This window comes from Microcaecilia unicolor, chromosome 6, assembly GCF_901765095.1.
Source record: "Microcaecilia unicolor chromosome 6, aMicUni1.1, whole genome shotgun sequence".
Lineage (NCBI taxonomy): Eukaryota > Metazoa > Chordata > Amphibia > Gymnophiona > Siphonopidae > Microcaecilia > Microcaecilia unicolor.
This window is the reverse complement of record NC_044036.1, coordinates 41,446,954-41,459,047: the sequence shown is the minus strand read 5'-3', so window position 1 is coordinate 41,459,047 and position 12,094 is coordinate 41,446,954. Positions and strand designations below refer to the sequence as shown.

The 12,094-nt window shown below is 44.5% G+C and overlaps 1 protein-coding gene across 2 annotated transcripts in view; it reads right to left on the bottom strand.

The window, feature by feature from the left end:
* CACHD1 (cache domain containing 1) overlaps positions 1-12,094 on the bottom strand; it is a 534,201-nt gene that overhangs the window by 166,616 nt on the left and 355,491 nt on the right. For both annotated transcript variants that reach the window (XM_030205962.1, XM_030205963.1), the window contains exon 8: positions 495-644. In XM_030205962.1, coding sequence (XP_030061822.1) covers positions 495-644 — 150 coding nt within the window. The remainder of the gene's footprint in view (positions 1-494; positions 645-12,094) is intronic.

The following is a 12,094-nucleotide window of genomic DNA, read 5'->3' as shown; positions in this document are numbered from 1 at the left end:
GTTGTGGAGTGGTCCTGTGAATAACACAGCCAGACAGGTATTCAAATGTGAAAGAAATGGTTTATTTAGCTGAGCCCCAAGACCTGTTACTTCACAGACCAGGAATATCATGCACAAAAGTCTCAACAGCTCAATAAACAGCAAGCATCCACAGAACACCTTGGGCTCTGAAATCTAAGAGCCAAATAAGGGCAAGGAGTCCCCCAGGCTTCTACAGTTATCAATTCTATCTCCACCTGCTGGTAAATGGGCATAACCCATAAATGCTGGACTGATCTGTGGGACAATAAGAAACAGCAGTTTATATACATTATAGGAGCTTTCACAAACTCCAGACATTTACCACATCTCAGGAATGAAACAGAGATCAAACATGTGTATCTTAAAATTTCCTTTGTTATGCCTGCCTATTCAAAGGTTTACTGTGGCCCAAGTTCACATTCCAGTACATGTCATAAAAATAAAATAAAATATTGCCTGGTAACACTCCCTACCATTCATGAGGGCATAGGTGAGAATCATTACAGTATTGTTAAGGAAGCCATTCTCCTCATTGATAACATGCAGAGTAGCCTTTTTATCCTCTTCTGAAGAATCCTTTGATGTTATTCCTGCTGACAGGTAGATGATGACCATATCTGTATCTGAAGAAAATTTAAATACTCTAAATACGCTATATAAGAAAAACATTTTATCTAAAAATATCTGTACTTTATACGTACATGCACAGGGCTTAATTTCTGGGGGACTGGCTAGAACACAGTTCTGCTTCTTGTTTTCATATTTCAGAGCAGCAAGGGTGTTCTGCTTCAGCCCCAGCCTTTCAGCAGTCTGCACAGAAGGAAGGGGATAAGCCTTGGAGCAGAGCTCAGAACACTAGCACTACTTCCTAACCCACCACTCTCTTCTGCTGTTGCTCCTATCCCTCCCTTGTCTCCATAGTTGCACTTCCTTTTTGTCAACAAATTACGTCTTGAATATAAGGAAGAGAAGGGAAGGGAAGGGATTTTGGATTTAGTTCATGCCTTTTTTAGTAGTAGCTCAAGGCAAGTTACATTCAGAAACAATAGGTATTTTTCTGCCCTCAGAGGATTACAATCCATGTTTATACCTGAGACAATAATGGGTTACGCAACCTGCTCAAGTTCACAAGAAGCCCAAGATATCTCAACATATAATTAAACTCTGGAATTCATTGCCAGAGAATGTGGCAGTTAGCTTAGCGGGGTTTTAAAAAGGTTTGGACGGCTTCCTAAAGGAAAAGTCAGTAGACCATTATTAAAATGACTTGGGGAAACTCCACTGCTTATTTCTGGGATAAGCAACATAAAATGTTTTGTACTTTTTTGGGATTTTGCCAGGTATTTGTGACCGGGCTTGATGGACCTTTGGTCTGTCTCAGTATGGCAATACTTACAACAAGTAGGATATGAATCTTGTGACTTACCTAAGATCACATGGGATTTGAACCTGGCTTCCCTGGTTTTTAGCCCACTGTTCTAACCATTAAACAAACCATCTCATCTTTTATCTACTTGAAGCAGATATATACATTAAGGTATAATCATTAGTTCAGTAATTAGAACATTAGAAGCCCAAGACAGTGAGTTTAATGATGGGACAGACCCAGGAGCCCCTCAACCTGGAAAGAGGGGCATCCCCCAGAGAAGGCTCGAGGATCCTTCAAACTGGAAAGAAGGGGGATATCCCTAAAACCAAACCTGAGAGTGAAATACTGAAATAAGAAAAAAATTCTGAGATGGAAGTAACAAAAGAGCAAGATGAAATATTTGGCCAAATTATTCAGTTAAATAAACCACCTTCAAAGTTTCTATAATGCTGTATTGACACTGTACCAGAAAGAGGAAAGAAAAGTGAGAGATCAAGAAGCATTGAAGGGACCATAGAGAAAACCCAGCCATACACAGCACCATAGTAAGAAGACATTTTCTTACCTGGTGCCGAACGGTAACCGGTATCCCTGGGCAATCTGGAACAGTCCAGTTCAAAGTCTCCAGATTCCCATCCACCAACACTGGTAGAGAATTGAATAACCAGTTCCTATCCTATATAATAATTCTCACCTCCAACGTTCTAATGTGCCTGGTACCGTGGCTCCCTCGGAGGTGGTCTGCTAGGCAGTTTAGAATGCACTGACGTCAGTGATGTCACTGACAGCTGATTCCAAGGCAAGGGGAGGCGTAGGACAGCTGTCAGTGCCCCCCCTCGGCGCAACACCCAAGCCCCTGCCCTGCAAAGCCGCGAGCCTACCAGTCAGCTCTCAGTGCCCCCCCCTCGGTGCAACACCCAAGCCCCTCCGCCCCAGCGCAGCACCCAAGCCCCTACCCCTCCCTCGACGCATCACCCAAGACCCTTCCCCCGGCGCATCACCAAAGCCCCTACCCCCCCTCTCGGGCACATCAACTCCCTCGCCACCCGCAGCCGCCAGTACTAACGCTGTCTGGCCGCTGCTGCGTCTCCTGTGGAGCAGCAGCGGCCGGTACAAAAAGAAAAAAGCCAAAAAAAGATTTTTAACCTGAAACGCGGCTCCGTAGACAGCCATCTGGCATTGGCTGTCGTCACTGCAGCCGCTCCTCCTCTCTCCTCCACGTCACTGCCCCTGCAGGAAGACCCCGGAGGAGCGCAGCGACATCAGAGGGGAGAGGAGGAGCAGCTGCATAGATGACAGCCAATGCCAGATGGTTGTCTACGGAGCCGTGTTTCAGGTTTAAAATCTTTTGGCTTTTTTCTTTTTGTACCGGCCGCTGCTGCTCAACAGGAGACGCAGCAGCGGCTGGACACCCTGCGGGTGGCAAGGGGGTTGATGTGCCCGAGGGGGGGGGGTAGGGGCTTGGGTGCTGCGCTGGGGAGAGTAGGGGTTTGGGTGATGCGCCGAGGGAGGAGGGGAGGCTCGCTGGACATGGTTGGCTGGAGGGGGCAGGGGGAGGGGAGGGTCGCTGGACATGGGTGGCTGCAGGGGGAGAGGAGGGTCACTGGACATGGGTGGCTGCAGGGGGAGAGGAGGGTCACTGGACATGGATGGCTGCGGGGGGGGGGGGCAGGGAAGAAGGAGGTGGGGAGGGGGTCCTGAGACCAGATGGGTGGCTGCAGGGGAGGGCAGGGGGAGAGGAGGGTCACTGGACATGGGTGGCTGCAGGGGGGCAGGGGAGAGAGATGGGTCGCTGGACATGGGTGGCTACAGGGGGGGCAAGGGGAAAGAGAGGAGGGTCGTTGGACATGGGTGGCTGCAGGGGGACAGGGGAGAGGAGGGTCGCTGGACATGGGTGGTTGCAGGGGGGGCAGGGGGAGAGGAGAGTCGCTGGACATGGGTGGCTGCAGGGGGAGCAGGGGAGAGAGGAGGGCCGCTGCACATGCGTGGCTGCAGGGGCAGAGGAGGGTTGGTGGGGAGGGGGTCCTGAGACCAGATGGGTGGCTGCAGGGGGGCAGGGGAGACAGGAAGGACGCTGCGGGGGGGGGGGGGGGGTTACCTTGCTAGCGCCCGTTTCATTGCCTACCGAAACGGGCCTTTTATACTAGTAGCATTATAAAAAAAAGTGTTTATTGTATCAGCACTGAGAGACAGGGATTCAGCAATTAGATTCTCTGTCTGAATTACAAAGCATTGTGCTGCACCTTATATAGCTTTACAATACTGTGATTTCAATAAGTACAATAACCCAGAATAGTACATACATGGCTAGTTAGTGCATACATATAATACTGATTATCAACATAGCACTTGCTAATCTTGTTAACTGCCCCTCACGAATGAGTGAAGCCCTTTAACACTACCTATTTTGACAGAAGGTGCATAAAATAATACAGTCCAGACATGCATGGTTAGCAAAAGTCGGTCAACAGGCAACTTGAAGAGGTCAATGTCTGACCTATCCACACACTTTTGAGGAAAACAAATTCTGCTCAAAACCAGTTTATACCTGTATGATAGGACTATACTATGTGCCAGGTATTTTACATAACTCCAATCATATGCACAAATAAACTTAAAAATGAAGGAAGTATATAATATCAATCACTATAAAACACATGCTCCCATTCACTTTAAATCAACTCTTTAAGCTCATAACAATATTGCTGGATCCATTAGAATGTAACATTCAGCCCTTAGAAGCTTCATAGCAATTGGGCGAATTTATAATCTTCATTGATTCAAATAATTTAAACAAAATAGTATCATTAGTACTTATCTTTTCTTCTTCTATTTTTCTGGTATTTTTTCTTTATATGTAAAAATTCAAGGCAGGAGACCCATCACACCAATATGAATTCATGTTTTTGCCATATGGCCGCTTCAAGGTCGCTCTCCATCCAGTTTACTCATGCAGTTGTAAACTGGATGGAGACTGACCTTGAAGCAGCTGCATGGTAAAACATGAATTCCTGCCTTGAATTTTTATATATAAAGAGAAAATACCAGAGAAATAGAAGAAGAATTAAAAAATAAAATCAGTACTAATGATATTATTCTGTTTAAATTATTTGGCTCAATGAAGATTATAAATTTGCCCTATTGCTATGAAGCTATCTAAGGACTAAATGTTACCATTCTGATGAATCCAACAATATTAACTTATGAGCTTAAAGAGTTGATTTAACGTGAATGGGAGCAAGTATTGCCTAGTGGTTAGAGCACCGGTCTTGAAATCCAGAGGTGGCTGGTTCAAATCCCACTGCTGCTCCTTGTGATCTTGGGCAAGTCACTTAATCCTCCATTGCCTCAGGTACAAACTTAGATTGTGAGCCCTCCTGGGACAGAGAAATATCCAGTGTACCTGAATGTATCTCACCTTGAGCTACTACTGAAAAAGGTGTGAGCAAAATCTAAATAAATAAATAAGACACCCCCCCCCCCCCCCCGTTATTTATATAACTTCCATGATTTAATTTCTAAGCAACCCACCCCTCACCCCCTTTGTATGCCTAAGATGGCCTTCGGCATGGAACACTGAATAATTTTACCGGTAACCCCACTCCTCCACATTCCTTCACTGACTGACTGACTGACATAACAGCAGAAAACATAGGCCTATGATTTCCTCCATTATCTTGGCAGACTCAGTGTTTACTCCACACACGGAATCTATTACAATCAAGATTTCATACATACCACCAGTGCTTTTTTTGTGCCGGTACGCAACGGTACGGCGTACCGGCACCTTTTTTTTTTGCTCCCCCCGCCCCGTGCGTCCATGTCCCCCACGTAGTGCCAGCCCCCATTTCCGGCCGCTGCTGCTTCTCCTGTTGAGCAGCAGCGGCCGCTACACAAAGAAAAAGATTTTTTAAAAAAACTTCAAACCTGGCTGAAACGCGGCACCCCGGCACTGTAGACAGCCATTAGGCATTGGCTGTTGCCCCGCAGCCGCTCCTCCTCTTGCCTCTACGTCACTACGCTCCTCCGGGGTTTTCCTCCAGGGGCAGTGACGTAGAGGCAAGAGGAGGAGCGGCTGCGGGGCAACAGCCAATGCCTAATTGCTGTCTACAGTGCCGGGGTGCCGCGTTTCAGCCAGGTTTCAATTTTTTTTTTTTTAATCTTCTTTTTCTTTGTGTAGCGGCCGCTGCTGCTCAACAGGAGAAGCAGCAGCGGCCGGAAATAGGGGCTGGTGCCGCGTGTGTCGCGACTTCGCGCCGTTCGCGGGAAACTTGGCAGGGAGAGGGAATCCAACAGAGGGAAGGATTGGGGAGAGAGAGAAAGAGGGAAACCAACAGAGGGAAGGATTGGGGAGAGAGAGAAAGAAAGAGGGAAACCAACAGAGGGAAGGATTGGGGAGAGAGAGGGAAACCAACAGAGGGAAGGATGGGGAGAGAGAGGGAAAAACAGATGGAAGGATTGGGGAGAGAGGGGAAAAACAGATGGAAGGATGGGGAGAGAGAGGGAAAAACACAGATGTAAGGATTGGGGAGAGAGAGGGGAAAACAGATGGAAGGATGGGGAAAGAGAGAGGGAAAACAGATGGAAGGATGGGGAGAGAGAGGGAAAAACACAGATGGAAGGATTGGGGAGAGAGGGAAAAACAAATGGAAGGATGGGGAAAGAGAGGGAAAACAGATGGAAGGATGGGGAGAGAGAGAGGGAAAACGGAAGGATAGGGAGAGAAAGAGGGAAGACGCTGGATGGAAGAATGCAGAAAGAAATAGGGGAGACACTGGAAGGATGGGGAGAGAAAGCAGAGCTGCTGGATGGAAAAGGGGAATAGAGAAAGACTGGAGAATAAGAGGAAGGGGCATGGGGAGAATAAGGGTGAGGAAAAGATGAAAAGCCACAGGTAGATGAAGGAAATTAAAGAATGGATAGTAAGAATGAATTAAATCTGGTCAGAGAGAGAGCCTGAAAAATATTGAAGAAAGCAATGAAAAAGGAGACAAAAATGACAAATGGCACAGAAGAGTTAAGCGAAAACAAAGAAAGGAGAATCACAGACTGGGACCAATATGGAAAGAAAAACAGTCACCAGACAACAAAGGTAGAAAAAAATCATTTTATTTTCATTTTAGTGTTTGTAATATGTCCAATTTGAGAATTTACATTGGCTGTCTTATTTTGCACTGGGTATACTGGAGCTGTAAGAGCTTACAGAGATTATTTATAATGAAAAAAAATCACGTTATTTTTTTCTCCTATAGTACTGTAATATTTTCAATGATGTCTGTTTATATGCGCCATGGCTGGTATAGGGGGTGTGGTTAATGTGGGTGTGGCTATCATAGGGGTGGAGCCATGTGTGGTGACCCCGCCCATAATGAGTACCGGCACCTTTTTTTCTACAAAAAAAGCACTGCATACCACTAACAGAGACAGATTAAGGCATAGGCAAGGAGGTTACATTGAGATAGGAGATGGCATGAGTCAATCCTGCCCATTATGTGGGCTGAAGCCAGTAGGCGGAGCTTGCCGGCATTTTAGTTCACCCAAAACAATAGCAAACGCTATTGAAAACAATAGCAAAGGATTATTAGAAATAATGGATTGTCTATGTGTGGTCCATCTGTAAAAAGTCTAAAGCTGTCCCAGTTGGATAGGCAGTGCCGTAAAAGGTGGAGGATAAAGTTGTTGGTTTTTTTTTTTTTACCTATTTGATAGCTTTTGTATTTATTTGAAAGCTTCCCATATTCTAGATGTATATCTTGTAATAAAATTAAATATCACTTAAACAGCTTAAAAAATTATTGTAGATGGTAGAAACAACAGTAATAAACTCTGCATTTTGTACTCATTTTTCTACACTGTTCTACAGAATACAGTAATACATGGCCAAATTTCAGTGAGGAGATCCTTTTTCCTAAGGGGTTCATCTTAACTGTTGTTGTAATCTGCCTTGGGAATCCTGGTGTTATAATATAATTAAACTCTCCTTTCATTGGTTCTCATGGAATCATATCTTCACCGATCTATTTTCTAGAAGTTTATATGTTAGTTATACAAATGGATTATTCTGTTTTGAGCATCATTTCAGGGACAAGTGGTTTTATCAGTAAAAATAATAATAAATAAATATTTGGTTTCATACAGATGTCTCATTTGTTGAACCATAACTAAATGGGCTATAAGCCCCTAATATAGTCCATTGTTTTTTTTTATATTTTGTTCTTTTGCTGACTTATACTGTGCCAAAACTGACAACTAGTATCTCTTTATCTGGTCGATAATAAAAGGAGGTCATTGTGAACACTATCCACCTTAAAAGGTTGTTTTGTAGCTATACATGAGGAATTGCGATATTGCATAACTGTGTGCAGTTAATAGTTTAGCTTATTAGTGGAACATAACCACAAAAGAATGGCATGGTAGCATTTGTTAGAGCCTAAGGAACAGATTATTTTGAGTTTGTCTTCACTGGACCAAACTTGCTTTCCTTGTACCATCACCATCCAGTTGGATAGGCAGTGTCTTAAAAGGTGAAGGATAAAGGATTTATTTTTTTATTTGACGTTTATATCCCACATTATCCCAAGCAAAGTCGGGTTCAATGTGGCTTACATTTGAAAATACAGTGAGACAGAATAATAGAATTCAGTAACATCATAGGAGCAAGTCAATGGATATGTTTGAAACAAATAACAAAGATCAGATGACCATCCAGCTCATTTTTGAAAGAGAAGGGCGCCTATCTTTCGAGACAAATCGGGAGATGGGCGCCCTTCTCTCAGGGGCACCAGAATCGGCATAATCGAAAGCCGATTTTGGGTGTCCCCAACTGCTTTCCATCGCCGGGATGGCCGAAGATCCCGGGGGTGTGTTGGAAGGGTAGCGAAGGTGGGACAGGGGTGTGCCGGGGCATGGTTAAGAGATGGGCGCCTTCGGCCAATAATGGAAAAAAAGAAAGGCGTCCGTGGCGAGAATTTGGTCCACTTTATTTGGTCCCTTTTTTTCAGGTCCAAGTCCGAAAAAAGTGCCTAAACTGACTAGATGACCACCGGAGGGAATCGTGGATCACCTCCCCTGACTCACTAACCCCCTCCCACCATCAAAAAAACAACTTTCAAAACTTTTTTTGCCAGCCTCTATGCCAGCCTCAAATGTCATACTCAGGTCTATGACAGCAGTATACAGGTCCTTGGAGCATTTTTAGTGGGTGCAGAGGACTCCAGGCAGGCGGACCCAGGCCCACCCACCCCCTACCTATTACACTTGTGGTGGAAAATGGGAGCCCTCCAAAACCCACCCGAAACCCACTGTACCCACATGTAGGTGCCCCCCTTCACCCCTTAGGGCTATGGTAGTGGTGTATAGTTGTGGGGAGTGGGTTTTGGGGGGCTCAGTACCCAAGGTAAGGGAGCTATGTACCTGGGAGCAATTTGCGAAGTCCACTGTAGTGCCCCCTAGGGTGCCTGGTTGGTGTCCTGGCATGTGAGGGGGACCAGTGCACTACGAATCCTGGCCACTCCCACGACCAAATGCCTTGGATTTATTCGTTTTTGAGATGGGCGCCCTCGGTTTCCATTATGGGGGAAAACCGAGGGTGCCCATCTCTAAATCCGGCGATCTCAGTATTTAGGTCGAGATTTGGGCGCCCCCAACCGTATTATTGAAATGAAAGATGGATGCCCATCTCATTTCGAAAATACGGTTGGCCCCGCCACTTTGTGGAGCCGTCCTCGAAAATGGGCGCCCTTAGAGAGGGCGTCCCTGATCGAAAATGTCCCTCCATCTATACCCAATTGGGCATTTAAAAGTCTATCCCTTTTAATGCTGCAGCATGTTCAGAAATCATAGCCACAAGTACAGACATTTATTCAAACATTATCATATGCACACACACCAGAACAGGCAACACATTGCAAAAGTAAACAACAACTTCTACAGAGTACATGCAAAACTTAATTTTTATGTCCTCATTTCTATCTTCTAAAATTCTAGACAGCAGATGTACAGATCAGTAGGACCAAAAGTCCAAAACAAGTAAAGTCAGAAACAACACAGTTTATACCTAATTGTTCAACCTCCCTTAGGATTCGCCTTTGGGTTTAAAAAGCAATATCATGTGCATTTAAGGTCTGGATAATTTAATTAAAACAAAGCTTAAAGCAACTACCTATAATATTTAATGCAGTGCAATCCGCTTAAGTGCAAGGGTCTGGGACCAAAGAAATGCATACAGTTAACCAGAGCGTGCACTTAACCGTTGTGACTCAAAGAAGCTTGACATCTGATAAACATATGTACAGTACTGTTTATTATTATACGTACAGTATACAGTCTCAGTTAACTGACATTAGGCTGGCTTGAAGTAGTTATAGTCCTCTGTACACTCTTGGGTCTGTGAGTTCCATAGACGTCTGCTAGATGGTAAAAACTGTCATAGCACTGACATCCAGTGGCCTCCAGATAGGCCCGCACGGTGTTGAGACTCTCCAGAGCTCTTGCAAAAGTGACAGGACGAAGTTGTTGAATTTCATCAGCGTGTGCCTCACTGCTCATTTCTTCATCTGTTCCATCATCAGCCATTGTTGCCTGCATTTAGGAGCATATCTCAACATCAGTGCTGTCTTCAGCTGTTTGTAGATCGTAATCAACAGCTACATAGCGATGGAACTCCTCTTCAGTAAAACTGGCTGGGATGTCAATAACCTCTTCATCTGACGCGTTTGCAACAGCTGCACCTGTTTTATCCTTCTCCACATCCTTAACAAATCTTGCCCACTTGTAGCAGTTCACAATGGTTGCCTGTGTAACATGATTCCAGGCTTCTTTCTGCATATGTAGGGAATCCAACAGTGATAGATTACGAGCCAGTTCAACAGCATGTTTATCCTTCCCAGTCTGGTCATCCATAACGCTCATCAGATGACGTAGCACAAGAGCCCGATAATGTTGTTTGAAATTGGCTATTATGTCCTGATCCAGAGGTTGGATCAGAGTGGTAGTGTTTGGTGGTAGGAAGACCACCTTGACATTAGACAGTCTGACATCATCCCTGTTTGCAGCACAGTTATCACAAAGCAGCAAAATCTGACGTTTTTGTGCCCACATTCTAGTGTCTAACTTCTTTAGCCACTGCTTCCAAATTTCCCCAGTCATCCACGAATTTGCGTTAGCCTCGTATGACACAGGAAGTCATTTAACTTTCTTTAAGCAACGGGGCTGTTTGCGCTTTCCAATGACGAGGAGCTCCAACTTCTCACTCCTATCCATATTGTGCAAAGGAGGATCGTCAGTCGGTCCTTTGTCGTTTTACCTCCAGTAGTTTCGGCATGTTTGAATGCAAGTGTTCCATCAGGAATCGCTTGCCAGTAGAGACCATTTTCGTCAGCATTGAAAATGTCATGAGGTGCAAACTTGTTCAAGATGGTAGGAAGAACTGAAACAACCCAATTTTCAGCACCAAAGTCATCAGCATCTTGTTTCTCACCATGCTGTTCCTTTCCTTACATCTTTCCAACCATCCAACAGTGGCTTTGAATTCAGTCAGTTCAAGACTTTCTGCTACCTGGTTAGCTTTCTCCATAAGCAGTGGACCACTGACAGGAAACTGTCTGCTCCTGACTCGAGAAAACCACCGAAGAAGAGCATATTCTACCTCCTCAGCTTTTCCCTCCCGTTTTCGTTTCCTGTGTGGATTTGTATTGTTTTGCCAGTCTTCCAGAAGCTGGTCTTTCTGCTTCAAGACATGTGAAATTTGACTGGGATTGACACCATATTCTTAGATGACTGACTTTCTTTGTTTTCTAATTTTTTTAAGTACTTCTATTCGTTCAGCCAGTGTTAAAGTCTTACAGTTCCGCTGCCGCGACGACGACCCCGGTGCATTCTCCAACAACATGCTTTCCCCTAATCTGCCTGGGGCAGTTAAAAGAGGCAGTAAATTTGAAATCTCGGTTGTCACGCGCCAATCGGCTTCCATATTCCATGCACGCGCTTATGCGGAGTCTTTCCTGCAGAGGAGCGGTCTTGACCCATGATTATAAGCGAATCTTGCACTTATCAGTGGTGTGCTAAAACGAAGTTTGTCCCCATAGAAATTGATGGTGCCAAAAACGGGACCGAAGTACGGCATGCAGTTAAACAGAGCATGCTCTTATCCGACGTGCACTTAAATGGAGTGCACTGCACTTGGTAGCATTAATAAAACAGTGATAGAATATTCACTTATCAGGAAGCCTGAGCCAACAGATTTATTTTCCACTGAATATAATCAACTTTGTATGAACTTGGCAGCTAATAGTGTGCTGAACTAGACAATGTTGGCACATTTAGACTATGGACAGAACTTCAGCATGAAGGAAGGTCTTCCCTCATTATTCAATACCTCTCTGTGAAATAGTAGTAATAAAAAAGCAAGTGCATTTTTATAATATACCACTGCATTCCACAAAGTTCCCACATACCATCTTTTTCTTTTGATGTACCCAGAGGAAAAAAAAGATGTTAAAATTCCCAAGTTTCAACCTAACGTAAAAAAAAAAAAAAAAACTCAAAAACTTTGTACTTATAAATAATAACTGTGATTATTGAGCACCTGATTCTCTTAACATTTGTGTTTTTGTGGCCCTTTACTACATGAAAACATCTCTGCATGAATACAGGCAGTCCTTATATCCAGTCCCTCCAAATGACACAATGATTACGATCCAGAAT